The sequence below is a fragment of the Thunnus thynnus genome, chromosome 12, assembly GCF_963924715.1.
Source record: "Thunnus thynnus chromosome 12, fThuThy2.1, whole genome shotgun sequence".
Lineage (NCBI taxonomy): Eukaryota > Metazoa > Chordata > Actinopteri > Scombriformes > Scombridae > Thunnus > Thunnus thynnus.
In genome coordinates this window covers 6,562,314-6,583,328 of record NC_089528.1, presented here as the reverse complement: position 1 = coordinate 6,583,328, position 21,015 = coordinate 6,562,314, and the positions used below count along the sequence as shown (strand labels likewise).

Here is a 21,015-nt window from a genome sequence, read left to right as displayed (position 1 = left end):
TTTGAAGAGCTAGACAGTTTTCTGTCAAAAACAAAAACAAAAATAATGTAGATGTATCTGAGTATTTTGCAGACACACAGAAGTTCTTTTGAGCCCCTTCTCCCTCTGTTGTTTAATAAATTGCGAGAGGTGAGGGTGGTGAAGCCCGGTGGTGGTGGGTAGGCGAGGGGGCTCTCCCTGTGGTTGTCTCAGCTTATGAGGATGATGTCTCAGTCTTGGTGAGAAATAGGCAAGATATTCAGGCCTTAGAGAGCAGTTTACAGACATATGAAAAGGCATCCTCCACCAAAGTTAACTGGGCAAAGGGCGAGGCACTGTTGTATGGTTCATGGGGAGGGAGGGGCAGCACAGTTGCCGGGGGACTACAATGGAGTCAGAGGGGAATTAAGGTGCTAGGGGTGTACTTAGACTTGTAGGGCTGGCTCAAGAAGAACTGGGAGGAGGACCTACCTAAGGCAGTCTCCAAAGTGGCAAAATGGAAATGGCTTCCCCCCAAAGTTTCAGAGGACGCTGATTATAAACAAGCTGGTGGCATCATGTAACCTCCTTCTGTAGATCATCAGGATCTATCTTTTCTCATCATCACTGGCTTATGGCTGAAGTCCTATATCTGTCTGTACAGGAGGGGGCGCAGTTACTGGTGGACCTTGAGAGCAGGCTCGCAGCCTGTAGACTCCAGGTGGCTCTTAGACTGCTGTACCATGCTGATATCTGCTGGGGGGATACAGCACGGGCACTGCTGAGGAGGGCTGGTGGTTTGGGGCTGGACCGCCAGCTCTTCCTGATGAGTCAGGAGGGCCTGAATTTGACAGGACTTACCACCTTCTACACGTCCTAAGAACTTGGCGTCTGCTCCAGCCTGTACGGGAAGGTTTGGATGCAGAAGTGTGGGTGTAGGAAGAGACAATTTTTCACAACCCACTCATTCTGTGGACATAGTTTTGTGTCCATTATTATGAAATCAAACAGAATAGGTTTGCAATCAAAAAATAAATTTGACAGCAAAACTATCAACACTGCAATCAAAAAGTGTCAAATAAATTTGTGAATAAAATGCAAATCAAAAAATTTTGTTTGCAATTTCAAAGGTCTTGTTTGCTGTTGAGCTGAATCTCATGGGTGGGACCTACGCTGAAAGACGTAAGACACGTCTCTATTGGCCAGTCTCGAACGGAGTGACAGCTTGGCAACATCCACAGTTAGTAAATGAAAAAGGAAGTTTTGAAGTCCATGGAGAGGACAGAGCTGGAGCAGAGAAGACAGAGAGTCAATGTGCAGTTATGTTTACACATAACTTCCATCTTAGTAATAGCAAGAATGTTATGTTTGAACTGGTGCATGTAGATTGCTTTTGTTTCAAGATGTGTGGTGTTGTAATGGGTTAATCACACAGTGTAGATAATTTTGCTCTCAAATTAATTTTTTGGTTGCAAACCTATTTTGTTTGATTGCATATTAAAGACACAAAAGTACCTTCGCACCAGTTGAGACTGTCCATTCTGAGAAAATAAAGCGCTGCATCTTTAGGGCAAAGGTGTGAAGAGGAAGGCCTTCACATCCTCCAATATCACACCTCTGTGAGGTGTGATTTTTTTTTTTTTATTATTTTACAGGTTTTCTCAATGGGTAGGAGCTTGTTTTTATCAAAGGACAAAAGTCAAAGTCTTTCTTTTTCTTTCTGTTGTTCTTTCTTTCTTTCTTGAGACAAATTCACAGATTCACAGTCATATAGGATTGCTTTGTTGTGGACATCCAACACAGAATAAAATTTATTTTATGCATTTTTAGTACATACAACATTTACACATTCAAATGACAAAAGCTCAGTACAATACGAATCAAAAAAAAAACAAATCAAGTCATTATTAAACGGCAGACAAACAGCTCATGCATTCAGCTAGCCTTATGTTCAAAATAGCCCACAATTAACTGGGTACCTCTCCTTCTTACAGTTAAGGTTCAGTTTAAATTTAAGCTATTTTTACTCTTGAGTATACAGAGTCAAACCAGAGCAACATATTCAATCCAGACTACACACTTGATTTTAAAAGACCATATTTGAAATGATGACAAGATAAAGAGAAGAGAGGTGATTGGACATTTACTCCCTGAAGAAAACAAACAAACTAACAAAAAACAAACAGAAAAAGCCGCACTTCAATATGAAGTAGGTGATCGATGAAACGACAACAACAAACCCAAATTAGCAGTCACGCGCAACAACAGTATGTTTGCTAATTTCACAAGGAGACGGAGGTTGAGGAGCAGCTTATAAAATAATTTAATTTGGAATGTAAAAAATGGAAAGTCATAATATTTCATAGAGCATGATTTGTCCCTCGGTACCATGCCACAAAGATGGAAATGTGAAGCTACTTTCACCCCTGTGGGATAGTTTTGAGGTTCCCTGCTTGAAAAAGGCCACAACAAATTACAGTACAACAAATGTTTGCACTGTTTTAAATGAGTTTAAGAACAGTAAATATAAGTGATTTTAACAGCTATTTCTATATGCAGCATATGACATTTTTCCATTTTGCCACATTATTTACATGCACTGAAATCTATCAAGACACTAACCTTCCTACAGTATGTTCTCTCCTACCTTTGCAATGTCTGCACTTTGTTCTGTCCCTCTGTACACTACAATATATTTAAAATGAACAAACAGTATCTGGTCAAAATACATAAGTGTCCAGTCACTAGTGTCAAAAAGTATAAAGAAAATAACACAAGTAAGACTCCCTCTCTCTGTTCTATATAATGCTCACCTGTTTTTATCCATTTTGTGTAAAAATCCATCTCATATACACCTCAGGATATGCTTAGGCGTGAGATTAAACTACACAAAAATGCTATCTGTCACACAGTTATTTGAAATGGCACTTATTTGAAATATACTTTGAGTGGCCACAATACAGTGTATCGTGGTTATGCTTGCATATATTCTCAACGGCAAAAAATACAGTATATATATTTGTGTGCAGAATGTGTCATATATACAAAAACAAGCAAGTGAAATGTCTTCATATGTCAGAGTCTCTCTGTACAGTATGCGTCCCTCTCTAAGGTTGTTGCTGGTACTGTCCCTCTGTGGCTGTGTAGAAGTCATCCAGGACGCTCTGCATGTAATCAAAGGTGGGCCTGTTTTCCGGTTTGTTCTTCCAGCAGGACATCATGATGTCGTACAGCTCGGTGGGGCAGTTGTCAGGCCGCGGCATTCGGTATCCACGTTGCACCGAGGACATCACCTCTCCTTTAGTCATACCTGAGGAAAACACACACAGACATGGACAAGTGAACAGAGGAACACACATAGTAAATACTCAAGCTTACATGAAAGAGATCATCGAAACTGTAGTAGAAGAAGTGAAACTAATAACAGTGACAGAGTGAGTAGAAATTGTTGTTTATATGCACCTTGAGTATTTAAGTGCAATAGTAGAAAATGAACAGACTGACAGACTATCTTAAGTGGAATATTTCCATGTAATCAAAGTGTGTCTTTGCAGTTTAGAAAATAAAATTCACCAGTAGAGGGCAGTAATCCAGTGTAATATGACACTTGGGTGACCTGTGGTTTACTGTGGTTGCAACTAGTTTCTGGTAAATATATTACTTGGCAATATGACAACACACACCACTACACCTAAACCACAACATCAAATGAGAATATAGGACACCTGAGGTGTCGCCCAACACTAAAAATATATATATCGTATATATATATGTATATATATCAAAATCTGTCATCAAGACCCTCATTATTTTATATGATACTGTGTACAGGTTTGAGGTACTTTACTTGAGTAATTCAATTTTCTGCTAATTACTGTAATACTTTTGCTCCACATTTTGGAGACAAATATTGTATTTTTCACTCCACCACATTTATTTGACAGCTACCCAGCAGTATAGAAAGTAGCTAAAATCAGCCCACCTTTACCAACTGCAACATTAGTGAAGCTTTCACAATAATGCATCAATAATTATAATCCAATAATGTCATATATATTATTCTGTAACGTGCCATTCTGCATAATGAGTACTTTTACTTTCGGCATTTTAAGTATATTTTGATGCTGATACTGATACTGTTTTTAAACTAATTAAATCTTAATGGTAAAAAAACCCAACATTTTTAACAAACTGTCACACAGCAAACCTGAGGCCATCTAATGTTAGGTTGTATAGTAGGAATCACAGTGCACAGAAAGGAAGGGGGGCAGTAGCCTTTTTATGCCCCAGGTAACAGGTACATTAAAAAATACTTTTGCCACAAATTTTACAATTACAGCTTCTAATACTACTTCTGCTACTATTCCATTAAAGGATAGGTTCATAATTTTTTAAGTCTGTCTTAAAACAATAGTCAGGTGACCAAATAAACATTGAAACATGTTTTTCTCAATGTAATCATTCATTCTTTTCAAGAGAGTAGCATTTTGGCACCAAAAAGACAGTAACTTTGAAAATGATTGGTTTGATTTGACTAAGTTGGGCAGCTGATGTTTCACATTGAAAGCTAATAATGTCATGTAGTTCTGTTACTGCTAACCTGGGTAGGGGATTTTCCCGAAGGTGATAATCTCATAGAGCAGAACTCCAAAGGACCACATGTCTGACTTGATGGTGAAGGAGCCGTAGTTAATGGCCTCTGGAGCGGTCCACTTAATGGGGAATTTGGCTCCTGGAAATGACACACACACACACACACACACACATAGTCACCTTTAATACAAGGTTATATTTCAATAGGATATTTAAAAAATCTGTAGGTGACACATATAATTAACACCATCTATGAAAAGAATCCATTCTCCCACACACTCCCTCATACCAAAGTCGCACTGGAAGGTTCAGACTATTTTTGCACTTACATTTAATTTCAATTTTAACTTTCCCATTACAGTAGTTTCAATGTCCTCTGGTTCAAGATCAGTGATCAGTCAGGTTCCACCTCACCACACAGAGATACACACATTCTCTCCCTCCTATCTCTCTGTACAGTGATGTGCACGAGACTGTGACTACGAGAGAAAATAGATTCTATGTGAGGTTTGAGACCATCACAGGTCTTGGTCATTGAGGTCTGGGTGTGCATGATTTGAATCTTCACACTGAACCAAAAGGTCTTTCAAAATAAGTCTATTTTGCTTCCAGCTTTCAAAAGGTGATTTTTAGTGTGTCACAAGTATTCAGTTAGTCAGAAACACCAGATGGGGTTTTTTTTGTGACAGTAGGGAAAACTGGACAAAAATGAAGAGAGAACATAGTCTTGAAGATACACACACACACACACACACGCACACACACACACACACACACACAAAGCTTACCCTCTCTGGCTGAGTACTCATCATCCTCTATGACTCTTGCTAGTCCAAAATCAGCTATTTTACAGAGCAGGCTCTCTGACACCAGAACATTAGCTGCTCTCAGGTCTCTGTGGATGTAGTTCTTCTTCTCTATGTACGCCATGCCCTCTGCTATCTGCAACAGCACGAGAAGAAGATAGTTAGTGGGGGAAGAAGTATTCAGATCCTTTACTCAGGTAAAAGTACCAATACAGCAATGTAAAAATACTCCATTACAAGTAAAAATCCTGCATGAAAAATCCTACTAGCTGTAAGTAAAAGTACATAAGTATTATGAGCTTGATGTAATTAAAATATTGCAGTAAAAGTAGTGGTTTGGTCCCTCTGACTGATATATTATTATATATGACATCATTAGATTATTAATAGTGAAGCATCAGTGTGTAAGCAGCCTGTTATGTTGTAGTTTCAACTACTTTATATACATTTAGCAAGTTTAGTCCAGTGGCTCCCAACCTAGGGGTCGGGCCCCTCCAAAGGGTCACCAGATAAATCTGAGGGGTCGTGAGATGATTAAAAGTTCTGATACACAAATCTGTTTTCAGTTTTTGGACTTTTTCTCTGATCTCTGATTTTTGGTGAAAAATTGGATCATTTGAACATTTATTGAAATGAAAGCATGTGAGAAGTTTAGAGGGAAAAATCACTGTTTGGTGGAGCTGTTAACAACTCATAGACATGTGAAATGTGACCCCGACTACACACTGCTTTTTGTAAGACGTCAAAGCCAAAAAGGCTGAAACCACTGGTTTCATCTTTAACAATGTGTTGTATTTTAAAAGCTTGTTATATTATCCATTATGTCAAATCTTCATCTGAACAGTGACTAAAGCTGTCAAACAGATGTAGTGGAAGTATAAAGTAGAATCAGATGGAAATACTCAAGTAAAGTACAAGTAACTCAAAATTGTACTTACGTACAGTATTTGAGTAAATGTACTGAGTAAATTTACTGTAAATGTACTTACTTTCCAACACTGAAGATAGTGTACATAAAGTAAGTGCTCTGTACAATATGAGTGTTGTACCAAACTTCATTCAACAACCATGTAACAGCCACTAATACACAGCACATAATGCTTCAGACATTAAAAACATATATTATAAGCCTAAATGATATCATATACAAAATCATTAATAGTGTGAAGAACGTGAATCACTAATGCAGGAACCAGTGTGACTCAGACAGGCGTATGTGTGACTCAAACAAACTGAAAATCTCAATCAAACTTAAAAGAACATTGATTTCCAACACTTCAACCTACAGGTTCAGACTGTAGTGCTGCAATTTACAGCACAGGTTAATATCGTTGCTTTTCATTTTCTTTTTTTCATTTCACTGTCAACTGAACACACTGAGGTTTGATTTTTGGCCAGAAGAAAAAAGTGACATAAGACACATTTGGATTTGGCTCTTGTGGGCATTTGTCATTATTTTTGACATCTTATTGACTTAATCATTTTCAAAAACACTAACTACTACTAAACTACTAAATATCCACTTAATTCTAAGTAAAAATACTAGTAATAAATTAAATAATTTTTCAGCCAAAATTCAGTTACACTCAGTTACACTGATCAAAACACAAAGGTAACAATATAAGTATTGGGAGGCTATCAATCATTCAAAAGGTTAACCGTTATTTTCATTAAGGGCAAAAGCTGACGTGTCATTCATCATTATTGTCACCTTTTTAATTTAGCTTTAGAGTCAGTTTACCTGCATATGAGATTACTAAACATATACATTAACGAATCATTTATTTTCTTTGTCAGAGTGACTTTTGGCTCTGCCTGCTTACAAAAACACTTATTATTATAAAAATCAACGTCCAACCCTCCCAACGTGATCTTGCCACATAGCAAAGGCAGATGATCAGATTCTTACTTTTGATTGTGGTTCCTGCTTTCGGTTCAACAATGGAAATATTGATGTAATGTCTGTTTCACAACTATGTGGTGAGTGAACTGTGAGAAAAAGCTGTGAAAAAAAAAAAAGACCGATATTGTGCTAAATGTGAGATCACCTGTGCCGAGAAATCGATGAGTTTGGGTAGTTGCAATTTGCACCCTTCGTCACTCTTTAAGAAGTCTAGTAGGCTCCCTGAAAGACCAGAAAAGACAAAAAATCATGTTGAATGTTGGGTTCAGGCTATCTGATGATGCTTAATAGGACATTTCAAAGCACCTCTCACAGTTATCTGGCTAAATCCTCCTTTGTGAAACATGTCTCAAGGATGTCTCAAGTGCATGATTATATGAATATGTTACAACGCTAGCTGCTGATCTGACATCTGCACTTCTTACTGATGGATACTGATTGTAAAGATCTAGGAATCTTTCTTTACCATTCGCCATGAATTCAGTGATGATGTATATGGGCTCTGTCTTGGTGACAACAGCATAGAGCCGCACCAGCCTCTCGTGCTGCAGTGTCTTCATAACGTTGGCTTCATCCATGAAGGCTTCGACCGTCATGGTGCCCGGCTTCAGCGTCTTCACGGCTACTTTGGTTATGTTGTTGTAGTAGGCTGATTGTGCAGAAAGTGAGGGAAGAGAGGGGGGGGGGGGGATAGAGAATGTTAGTAAATTTCCATGCAACCTTATCAAATGGCACACATGGTCTGTAAACAAACCTCCAAAGCAGGATTACACTGTACACTAATTATTATTCCATTATATCGGATTAGTGGCCTGTGAAAGACATAACAGGAAGTAAAACTGAGAAAACTGCAATGCAGTATAGCAATAATGCATAACACCACTGTAGACCAACCAGTTGTTTGTCAAAAAAGTAAGTGATGTTAGTAAAATCTGGAATATAGGTCATGTTGCAGACAATTTTTTTATTTTTATTTTATTTAACCTAAAAATGTTATCATAGAGCAGCTGCTGTTTGACCACACAAGCTTGCTGTGCAGTAGGATATTTACTACTGTCATGATACACTGAAGATGAAACTGTTAACATTTACCTCTATTGATCATTCAGGACAGACAATATCACCAGTTGCATATTGCAAAAGGAATCTCTTTAATGCTTTTTGGGACTGCTTTGTGATGAAGCCTTTATGGGCAAAAATATAGTACATACATGTTAAATATGTATATACTTTTCTAATGAACCTGGGTTGAACATTGCATATGCTGCTTTATCATCTGACTGTCATATGAATCATACTGCATATGTTTGTAGATTTCCAGTTGCATCTTTCTGTTACTGTAAGTTTGCTAAGCAGCATCGTGCTATTAAAAGATCACTTTTTCAAGTCTGTCTTAAAATGACAGTCAGGTGCACATACGAACATAGAAAGCAGTTTCGTTTGCTGTAATTGTTCTTCCTGTTCATACTGGCTGTTAAAAGACCCATTCTTAATGTGCTTTCACTGTAAGTGACGGAGGACAAAATCCACAAGCTTCATTTTATGCAAAAATGTATTTAAATGTTTAATGCTTCCAAAGTTTCCACCTATTTAAAGTTCCCTCTTTTTATGACGATCTTCTCTCTGCCACTCAACAGAGAAACACTGTCAGGGGAAAAACAAAGAGGGAATTTTGTGCTAAAAATACTTAAACTCTGGAAGATATTCATTTCATTTGATTAACACGGATGACTGAAGCCTCACATTAGCTTCTGATCAATTCTGAAATATATTTTTACACCAAACAAGGACTGTGAATTTTGTCACCCATCACTTACATTGAAAGCGTATTTGGAGGGGATCTTCTAATGGTCAGTATGAACAGGAGGAGTTGTGAACCCATCCTTTAAGACTGGGTTGGGGCTGGGGATGATTACAGAAACAGTGAAAGGGTGGAGGACAAAGAGGAGTAGGAAGAGTGGCTTCGGGCTGTTGGTGGCACTGGTGGGATATTTATGTAATGTCCTGATACGAGTCGAAGGAGAAACTAAGAGGGCATTCCCAGACAGAGCCAGGTGAACTGTGCTAAGTTTGGACTCAACCATGAAGGCAATAACCCCCACGATACTGGAAGATCACTATCGTGTTATATCTTTTTTTCACAGTGGTGAATCTATCACACCGTTGTAGTGTTTAAGTCAGCCGTAGCAACCCGTAGAGATAAAACCAGCGGGATCTGATCTTTTAACATTTATAACCATGTTTTTCTTAACTAACTTATCTGGATCCATATTTATCTGTCATCATTAAAGAAAAACAGTAACCTACAGTTCTTATCCATTTTAGAATAAACGGCACACCTGCTTCCTCATCATTATCCACCCACAGACATAACTCAAACCTCAGCACTTTCAGTACTATGTTGTCATGTACTTCCCTCATGTTTCAAACAGCTGCAATGGCAGCGTGGTATATGCATAGACTGTAATTATAAAAATACATTTTAAGGCAAAAATAAGAAAATAAAACAGCAGATACAAATAAAAAAGCTGATTCTTGAATCCCTGTAAAGTATGTGAGCATCAGACCACAGTGAGATTGCACATAAAATTGTGCAATAAAACTTTGTTTCTATATTAGTCATCTCTACAAACCACTGTCTGATATCTGTGTGTGTGTGTGTGTCTGTGTCCCTGTTAAACGTCCAATGCAAATCTCCCTTCAGACTCCAACATTTCCTGTATAGATGATAACACTGATAACACTCCCCAGGTCCCAGATTACAGTGAAAGCAGCCAGTTTTGACTAAATATATGTACTGTAACAAACTTAATGGGTAACAAGAGAAGGAAGTTTTGCTTTAATTAGGAGGAAATTGAACTTCCCTGTATTTTTCACTTCTGCTGCTCTGAATTTACAAAAAACAAAGAAAGGAATTAGAAATCCTCTGACCTGTTACAAACTGAACAAGTTATGCTCCCCTTTATAACTGATCAAATAAAATCCATTATGTATGAAAAAGGCATTATGTCCAAATGCTGTGTTTTATTCATCAGCCCTACATTTTTACAATAAGAACAGTTTTAAGTTCGGTTTCGTGTCTTCTTCCTGTTTTCGTTCTCAAAATTTCTTTGAAATCTGAACAAACACTGTGAAGCTGACATGCAGTTTGTCTTCTTGGTAATCATGCTGATGTCTAAAAAAATGAATGTCGTCATGATTTAGTGATGGCAGTAGTTGAAGAGTGTGGTTGCACTGGTCAGTATTTAAACAGGATGCATTAGGGGGGAATATGCCTTCTCCTTCTTGGACTTTAGAGGCTGTTCCTGGTCAACTTTACTGATTGAATAAAGGCTAAAAAAAAAAAAAAAGAAATTTCTCCTTCCTGTACTCACCCATCCAGACTTCTCCAAACTGCCCTGCTCCTAGTTTCTTCACCATCTTAATAGAATCTTTGGAAATCTCCCAGGCATCTTTATCCCACGGCTTCTGAGCTTTGGGTTTTACACATGGACGGTCCAGTTTACGACACAGGCCATCCGCTTTGTCTGGAAAAGATCATGTGCACATACAGCACATAATGAGTGACATAATGACTAACATGACACATCAACTCATCATGACTGCGCATTAAGGATGGAGCTGGAGCTAGGACGTGATTAGCTTAGCTTAGCATTACGACGGGAAACAGGGGCAACCAGCAAACCTGTCTTTTCTAGGTTGCCAGGAAACCAATGTAGACTTCAGGAAGCCATTGCACTTGGCCGCTGTTCACCAAGAAACAGCTCTAGCACCAAACTCCACCTAGGCTACAACAAGCAATTTAACTTTTCTGTATTCATATTAAACAAACACAATACTATATTAGTTAGCTATGAAGGTAGGTTTTTTTTTAGGCCAGGCTAGCTGTTTCCCCCTGCTTCTAGTCTTTGTGCTAAGCTAAGCTACAATAATTGCCACCCGCAATCTTCTAATGTAACTCTTGAGGAAGGAAATGCATTCAACATATTTGTCAGACTACAAGGATGCTCCTAATACGTTTTGGTGAGCAACAGTTTACACATATTACTTTTGTTGATTACACAAAAACTCCCCAGCCCCCGTTTAATTTATTTTTCATTACAAGTAAAGGTATTTATAGAACTTACAACAAAATAATATCACATATATGAGAGGTTGGAGTCACATTTTTAAATGAAGGAGATTAAGCACTTCCATTTCAGAGTTGTACTCACTGTGGTAGTGTTTGATCATGCTGCCAATGTCAAGGAAGGAGATCTTAGGAGAGATGTAGTAACCACCATTATCCATCATCCTGATCTTATAGTGTTTAACTGAATCTGTCCCCTGGGCGTCCACGTCTCGGATGGACAATGAGTAGCTTCCTGTGGAGAAATTAAGAACTAGTAAGATACATTATTAAACTGAAATTATTTAAATGAGGCAGGAGCTGTGACTCATATTGTGACACATATTGTAAAAGTGGGGAATGTTTTGAATGTGGCTCTGTCTCTCAGTGCTGTTGTCATTTCCATACCTTTTGATGTTTCACTTTCCCTGATAAGATAAGACCCTGGTTTGTTTGCCGGCGCCAACAGCTGCCTTTCTGCATCCTTTCTCGTGATGTCCTTGAAAAACCACCTGCAATGAACAGAATCAAGAAACAGACTGAATATCCAAACTAGATATGTTCCTTATACTGATATTGACCTTACACCTGTTTTAACAAATTGCACCATGGCTGTCTTAAACCTTACAAATCCTCCTTTGTGATTGCTAGATTAAATCGGGGAAATTATTAAATAATTTACTCACTCTTCTGTTTCCATGGTGTCAACTTGGGCGACATAATTGGACGGGATGAATCCTTCTCTGTTAGATGTTAGGGACCTTGCTTTCCACCACTCACCATGTCTGTAATAAATATCAATTTATTTAAGCGCAAATGTTTTTGTTTTTTGATTGCCAGTAATAAAAATGCATCTTCTGTAAAACTTAGATATCCTTAAATGTCTGAATAGCCTCCTGAACCCCATTTTTCATTATTTCTACCTTAATTTTCCTTTACAATAGAAAAAAATCCACTTTAATGGATGCAACATTAGAACAAATTGAAATCTCATCCTGGGATATCTTTATTTAGTATTTCTTCAAATTTAACCTGAAATATATCGGTATCTTTTGAAACTTTTAGATGTCCACTAGAATCTAAAGTACGTTCTGTGAGTCTGACCAAATTTTGGTGACGCAAGAGTCTGTAATACAGATCGACCAGCAACTCTGGTAAATTTGAAGCTGTCAGAGTGAACTGTACCTGACCCTGTCAGTTTCCTCATGGTATGCTGTTTAAATAGTGCTCCATTTCATAGCTTGTTCAAGCTTTCATCATTGGTTCTTGCCTCACATGATGCACACTATAAATGAATGAATGAATGACATTTCCTGACGTTGAATCAGTCTAACATCAACATCAGACACTCACTCCTCTAGGATTTTCATCTTTTCTCCTTTCTTGAATCCTAAGTCATCTTGGTGCACAGCTTCGTACGGATAAAGGCTGACCACTATTTTACCAGCCCCACTTTGCTCTAAGAGAGGAAAGAGACAAGTTTATTGACATGTTAAATACTGTACTACAAAATAAATAGGCTCACAGCTCAATTACCAATAGCAAGAACAGTATGCCCTGTATTATTACTAGAGTATGTGCCGTAATCCAGAGCAAGCATTCATACTAAGACAAAGGTTGAGGAAATGATAAGACAAAGTTTGACTAAAGAGGGCATGTGGTCATGCTGTTGGACAATCAGAGTGACCTCATCTAAATAGTGCGACTGTTGATGTGTTACTGAGGATATCTAGGGGGCATGTTCCCCTACTGATGTCTGAGTTGACTCTGAAAATTTAAATCAAGCCAACATCTGGAATAGTATTAGTCTTTCTGTTAGTAATGAATCACATTTATTTTTTATTTATTCTCATAATTTAGTTTCACATACATTAATACTTTCATGTGTTTTTTTAACTTATCGATTTGTTTTCACTGTAGACTCCACACAGTACAGAAAGCTCATAAAATACACAAAAATTGTTACTTTAGCCTGGATGGTGTAGCTAGGTCTCTAGTCCTTCTATCTGGATATTCAGTAGCTTAATGTTAATGTAGTGTTCAGATTTTCAAGGCTAATATGAGGCTTCAGCTGTCTGAGTTAGCTCAATCAAATTGGTATTTTACAAAGTTAAAAGTTCTTTTTGTGTCTACAGACAATGTTTTCTGAGTGAGCTTTGACATTAGGAGTAACACAAAGAGGGAACTGTGTGCTGAGATGGCTGTAATTTTGGAAGATATATACCTAATTAATTTGGCTAAGTCAGACTGGTGTGATATTAGGTTTGGCTTTGTCAAAGTGAAGTAAATAGCTTCACAGCCAGCAAGAATAAGCACAGTGACCAGTAACTCGCATGTGACTACTGTATTAAGATATACTTGTAAAAATCTTATCCTTTATGGTTACATTAGCATTAACATTTGCTTCCAGTGTGAGGGTAAATAAACAGCTAGGAAGGCTTGTGATCTAGCTAGCTACATCACCCAGTTCAGTTCAGCAAGTTCAGGCATTTTCTTTTATTGCAGGTGTCATAATGAGTAACATTGTAGTGTGCTTTTAGAAAGGCTCCACATGTAAAAACAAAGCAAAGCTACTTCCTGCTATAGCCTCTGTTTGCTTTCATTCTTTCAGCTAATGGGGCAGCTGTGCAGCACTGCTAAAACTACCAGAACTGAAAGACTTATGCCACTTTTTACTTTTGAAATACTACATTTTTACACCAATACTAAAGAAAGTAATAAAGAAAGTAAGTAAAAAGTAAGTAAAACAGGATGACAGAAAGAAAAAGAAAGAAAGAAAGAAAAGAAAGAAAGAAAGAAAGACATAGTCATACCTTCCATCTTTTGAAAGACCTGGCCAGGCAACAGGGAGTTATTCTGCAACAGTGGATGAATATGTTTAACTTACAATGTAAAGGATATGACAACACATAAAACAAGAAATGTCTCTAACATGATAATTGTAGTGTCTTTCATCTATCTATCTATCTTTGAACAGTGATTCTACTTGTGGGCTACAGACTTTCACAATCTGTTAATTTCCCTCATCATATGTGAGAAGTGGAAATGCTGTTCTATAGGAAACACTTGAGTCATTATTTAACTGATTCCATAGAAAAGGGTTTATCTGAATTGTAAAAGGCTCCCTAGAGAATTGACTGAACAATGTTACTTTCAGAAAATTGTCCATTTAATGAAGATTCAGGCTAAACAGTTTTAACAGTTTTAAAGCAACCCAATCATTTTGGGCAAATACCACTTTGTTGAAGTTATCTCAGAGAGCAGAAATGAGTGTCTTATTGTCTATTAGTGATATTTTACCCAGCTGTCTCACAACTTACTATGTTGTTTTTAGTATTGGAGGTGGGGTCTCTGACATAGTGCGTTTGCTCGGTACGTACAGTCTGCTGGCTGATCTTCCCCTCCACACCTCCGCCCAGCCCTTCGCTCAGCGTGGATTTTATACAACCCATTCTGCCTGCATGAGGAAGTGAGAAAAGGAAGAGTGAACTGGACTGTTACGTGTTTACCACTTATAGCTGCTGAAGCAAACACTTAAAATGTGTGGTGCCAAGCACCTGTGACTTTTCAGCTCCTGCTGACATCATCAGCCTACAAATGACTGTATGTGCTCAAAATGTGAATGTTCTGTACACAGATCAGTTACACAGATTTTTAAAAGTCACAGATTGATTATGATAATGTTATAAGGTCCTAATCACCTCTTGATCTAAATCCCACACCTGATCATTAAGTCACAACATGAGCAGTAGTAAACATGTCCAATACCTAAAATACCTAACAGCTATGTTTGTAGTCCAAATAAGTCTTTTTTTACTACTTGTTGGTCAGTACTTTTGTCATTAAGTGTGTGATATGAAGGGTGAGTAGAGCCTTTAAGATACACAGGGAACTAACAGTTGCAATGGTGTATATAAACTGGTCTTTTGAGATATAGATTAACCAACTATATCCCTGTTTACCAACCAAGAACATCAATACTGGATGATGATATCCATCCACCACCCCAATCTCCACACCCATAGGTCCCACAACTTCCTGTATTGGCACTCAACGCTGGCATCAGACATAAACTGTGAGGAACAAAACTGTCTAGAATAGACATATTTCCTCAAAAACTGGGCTGAGATCGTAACAGATTGTGTGGCAGTGAAATCTGAGCAGAAGTAAATCCTTGCAGTACGCACAAAAACACCCCTGCACATTCAACCCTGTATCCTATCCTTTTTGAAATAACAAATATGGTTTGTAGGAAATGTTACAGTGCCCAGCTAACATTTTTTTTGACATAACAAGGAAATGTTTGTATTGAATGTGTCTTTAAAACATTAGTTTTAATACAATATCCACTCCTGGCAACTGAAGTGTTATTAATGGTTATGTTCAGGCAACTCATATCACGTGGTTAAGGTTAGGAAAAGATTGTGATCTTGGTTAAATACAGAAAAATTCAATGTTGATTTGAAGGACAAGACAGGATACAAAACCAGAAATAGTTAGGGTTAGGGTTAGATACAAACACTCCAGTGTCTCTGGTGTCAGAGTTATGGGCTGTCTACCCGATCTCCTCCCTACAATTATTAAGCAATCATTTATCTTCCAAATTGTATTATTGGTAGCATTTACACATTACGCATTTACATTTTGTAGGCGATAGAGTAGGAGGTGAGAATATTTTTTATTTGAACTTCAGTGGAGAGAGACAGGAAACACAGGAAGACAGAGGGTTATGACATGCAATAAATGTCCCACACCCAAGACTGTGGACTTTGCAGTTATGTAGGTCACCAGGGCACCTCATATATCTGTGTTTTGCAAGAAACTACAGTAACACAAAGCCTGAGAGTGATTGTTCAAGGAGGCATTAGCAAAATCAAGAATGTACTGAGAGAATGTTTCTGAGACCTTTCGCACAATTCTATGTTTCTTGGCATAGAAATTGTCCAGTATAAGCACAATATACTTTTAATTGGCAGCGATTTTGATCCTTATTAGAACAATACTGATGAAAATGTAATTTAATGTAAATTATTGTGACTTCAAGTTGTTTTGCCCAATCAGCAGGAAGCCACAAACATACTTAAAGTCTCTTGATGTTTCCTGTGTGATGAAAGGTGACATTTCAATAAAAGCATTATAAAAGAGGCATAAGAGAAAGACAAAAGACACCACAAAGATACCACTTAATGATGAGTTTGATATGGATATGTTTATAGTACTTATAGTAGACTAATGGCAGCAGCCTAATGATAATGGATCATACCTCTATTTGTGACAGTTTTGTACCTGAGTTTTTGTCAGATCATTCTGCCATGTCCTTGATGTATATGTTTTGCCTTTTATTTGTCGGATTATCCAGTATCACAAGGATATGTTTCAGTGTTTAGGTGTTTGGGGGTCTATTCTTTTGGGTGGGCATAGAATAGGTTTTTATTAAATCTTAAGAAAGACCTCTCTACATATGTATATATATATATGTACATATACATATATACATACATACACACATACGTATATATACACATGTATACATTATAAATTAAATAAATAATATAATTTTGTTTATATTTTAAGTAATATTTAAAAGTGAAATTTTGAATCATTTCCAAAGCAGTCTATTGTTATCTTAACACCTCAAGTGTGTTAACTAATAATTGATGGCTCCACTTCTCCTGGTAGTACTATTTTGTATATGTTTGATATGTATCATGATCTGATCAAGATCTATTCGACCAAAAGAATAGAAAATAATAGATAAGGAACTTCTTTATTTTCATCTCATTTTCATCATTCCAGCTGCAGACTTTTCATGTCTCACTCTGCACTCTCAACTATCACATAGAAGCCACACAAAATAAAAAAACAAAAAAAAAGGGGAAGGCATTCTATTTATTAGGACACATTCTATTGTCACCTGCTGCATTGTTGGTTTTAGGGAAATTGTGAAACACATCCCCAAACATGCACCTTGCTAAAGTGTAGAGTTAATAAACTCATTCCATGCGCCAATTTTAGCAATGAGAGCAATTTGCAAAGGATATTATGTGGTACTGTTCCTGGCATAGCATGTGGTTTTAATAATACTGTTTGTCTGGAAAGAAACATAATGAGGATGTTCTACACAATGCAGACATAGAATATGTAAAACTGTTTAAAAAAAAAAAAAAATCTAAGTTGACATTCTGAAAAAGCTGTTTCTTCCTTAGGGAAACCAGGTACATTTGTGCAAATGTTGGACCCACTGGAGTGTGTTTAACGACTTGGTTAGTCATCTTGATTAATCTAGAATAGAATAGGTTATATCCTCAGTGTTTACTTCCTCAATAATTGTGTCTTTTTTCATTTGCTCAAGCTATGCTTTTCTATTTTCTTAACTCACTATTTTACCATTTTCCTGCCTTTGGTCTATTCCATTTACTTAAGTTAGTTTTGGTTTTTGGTAAAGGTTAAACTAAATGACATAATCTTGAGAGATTTGCGCCTAACATTCTTCTTTGCTTATTCTCCTAGTTCAGTCTTTGTGTGTGAATTATCACCTTATTGATGTTATTGTCATTACTGATTATTAAAATGTATTAATACCAGCAGTCATGATATAAGTTTCAATTCAAACAGAGCAGAAATGCGCTTTTCCACATATTTTCTGGCTGATGTATATATTGCTATATAGGTTATTAAAAACAATAAAGCAGCAATAAAGAGAGATCACAATAAAGATAAACAGGAATACAGGTGATATAGATAGAAATCAAAGTAATTATTATAACATACTAATAAGATTATGTGCTGGAATGATCTTTGGCATGTAAAAAAAAAAAAAAATTATTGGTGACCTTTGCAATTTTAAAATGAGATAATGACCAAAGATGCGTGACTTCACAACAAGGTTATGACCGAAGATAAGATAAGATAAACTTTATTGAAAGCATGCAGGTAAATTGAAGCACAGCAGCAGAAGTACATATCTACTGTAAATCAACACCTGTTTTCTAAAACTAGGAAAACAACTGTTGCTCCGCTTGCTAGTCCTGAGGGCCAATAAATACTCTTTAAAAGACGAGGACATGTTTAACTGTTTAAAGTTACAAAGGTACAGTGACTCTAACAGTAAATGGCCCCTCTATTGTAGGCCAATCAGAAAAGTTAGTCACAGGTCAAACATCAGTCAGAATCAACAGAGTAACGTACTGTACAATAAAAGCAAAAACATCAGAACCTGTTGCTTTTAGGCCTCCAAAAGCCCTTAGCACACCTGTACACTTCCCCTATTACCACACAATGGTACAATTGTTGCTAAGGAAATTACCATAAGTTTGTGATGCAGTAGTATGCAAAACAAGAGTGGTTATTGTCCTCAAAGCGATTCAGGTGGCAGAAGTCAATGCAGTTCTGAAGGACTGAACTGGGCTGACCTGAATCTGACTGTTTAGACAAGAGTTAGCTAGCAGCTCTGTGTTGTATGTAGCCACAGCCATGCTTTGAGCTAAATGCTATCGTCAGCATGCTAACAAACTCAAAGTGACGATGCTAACATGCTGATGATTAGCAGATTTAATGTTTAATATGTTCAACATCTTAGTTTAGCAAGTTAGCATGCTAACATTTGATAGGCTTCACATCACTAACCCCAAAGTACAGCTGAGGCTGATGGCAATGTGATTAGTTTTAAATTGAAGTATTGGACAGGTTCATATTTTGACCTGATAATGGGGCTACATGAAAAGTTAATAGATAACCAATGCAATTACAATGCAGAAAGGACCATGAATGTCCATGACCATGTACATTTCACTGCACTCCATAAAATACTGTTGAAACATTTCACTTACAACCACAAATGTCAACCTCATGTAATAGCATCATAAAGTTACACACCTTTACACATATCTACCACACAATGGAACTTTTGTTCCTAAGGAAATACAGTTCATGATACAGTTTTGATTGATAGTATGCAAAACAATAGCGGTTATTGTCCTCGAAGATATTCAAGCAGCAGGATGGTGCAGTGCAGGGCTGCAAAACTGGACCAAGATGACCTGAGATGACCGTTCTCATGATTGTTTGGACAAGAGTTAGGAAAAAAAGGTTCAAGCACAATCACCCTAATGGCAAACAGAAAAAGGGCACACCTAAAAAACCTGAATTGGCGCTCATTGTGTTCTTCACTTGTCTAAATAGAGGTTTATGAACTGAAATGACACTTAATAATTCCAACAAAAAGAGACAACATGTGTATAAAATGAACAAAGTGTTGGTGAACAAAAGTGTTGTAACCAAGTGTTTGGCAGTTTGACGCTGGGTTGTTATGTGCTTAGTTGGTTCAGTGCCTCTGTTATATTTTTAACTTGACAGTCAGCAAACAGCCGGAAACTGAGTGAGTGAACAGATTAGGAGCCAACACACAGACACACACACACACACACACACATAGGGCACTATGGTATGACCACCACACAGACTTCCTCCTTTAATAATGGACTGAGCCATAGACAGGAATGGTGAAGAAACAAAAGGAGACAGACAAGAGGAGAGGAGATACTTTCCAAATGTAATTTCCTGTTGAATTTGAGTATAACTAACTAACTAATCTTATGCTATTCACTAGATGTTGCCACTTACTGTTAAATCTGCATCAAAATTTTAAAAAAGAAAAAAGTTAAACTGATGATTAGTTTGAAAAATATGCTTTCCATAAGAGGTGTTGTTTAAAATCATGACAAAACATGCTTAAAATATCATAAAACTATCTATGCCGTTATCTGAGGGTATAACTATTCTTTAATCTTCAACAGAAAAGATAACTGGAACAATACTAATAAACAAGTTTTTTACATAATTCAAATCAGTAGCCATATAATAAAGTCTCAGTAAATACACCCATAAGTACTTTATACAGTCACACCAGATTTTATTCCATAAATCAAACTCTTGCAATCTTTTTCAGTCTCCTACTGTATGTGTCTGTGAGTGTGTATCAACAGATGTTGATAGCGCACAACGACTTGACACACATCTCCAGCTGGTTTCATTCACACTTCACTCGCATTTGTTCTTACCTTTTTGTGTGTGTATATATATCCCCGGTTAAGGAAACAGTTAATCCACTGTGAAGAAGTTTTCAGTCCTCAGATTTCTTGCCTGAGTTGTTCATCAGATTGAGCTGACTGACAGACTAGTGGTATTTGATCTGACAAGTGGGTCAACTGGTGGACACGGACTGTTACCCTCCAGAATGAGGAACTTCAGTGAAACTGTCCGGGGATTTTTCTTTCTTACTGAAACTTCCTGGTACAATTGTCTAATGATTATTTGCATAATCGGCAACACACACAAATGCGCGCGCACACACACACACACACGCACACACACACCAGGGCGTAGCGGACAGATGGTCTTTTAGTTCTTTATATGAGGAAATACGAACAGCACAGTTTTACAATGTCTTAAAACCATAAATCAACAGAGTATCTTCAAGAAATTCTGCCAGTATGCAAACATTATAGTGTGTTAATACATTTCCCTACACATATACAAATATATATTTTTTTATCAAAATAGATTCATTTAGTGGCAAATGTGTTAAACACGTTTTAGTGTGAAGTTTAATAAATTCTCCCACAGTGACACCTGTTGATGAAATTGCA

The 21,015-nt window shown here is 37.2% G+C and overlaps 1 protein-coding gene across 2 annotated transcripts; it reads right to left on the bottom strand.

The window, feature by feature from the left end:
* Positions 1 to 1,729: 1,729 nt before the first annotated feature.
* On the bottom strand, positions 1,730 to 20,664 carry lyn (LYN proto-oncogene, Src family tyrosine kinase). Of its 2 annotated transcripts, none has more exons than XM_067604993.1 (13): positions 20,428 to 20,664; positions 14,749 to 14,825; positions 14,182 to 14,224; positions 12,722 to 12,827; positions 12,055 to 12,153; positions 11,777 to 11,880; positions 11,475 to 11,624; positions 10,635 to 10,787; positions 7,727 to 7,909; positions 7,406 to 7,482; positions 5,340 to 5,493; positions 4,559 to 4,690; positions 1,730 to 3,268 (listed from the first exon to the last, which is right to left on the bottom strand). In XM_067604993.1, the coding sequence occupies exons 2-13, from the start codon at positions 14,818 to 14,820 to the stop codon at positions 3,066 to 3,068; spliced, it is 1,476 nt and encodes a 491-aa protein (XP_067461094.1). In that variant the 5' UTR covers positions 14,821 to 14,825; positions 20,428 to 20,664; the 3' UTR covers positions 1,730 to 3,065. The 2 variants fall into 2 exon arrangements, with proteins under 2 accessions (XP_067461094.1, XP_067461093.1); XM_067604992.1 differs by having other exon boundaries at positions 14,689 to 14,825; positions 20,428 to 20,661.
* Positions 20,665 to 21,015: the final 351 nt, after the last annotated feature.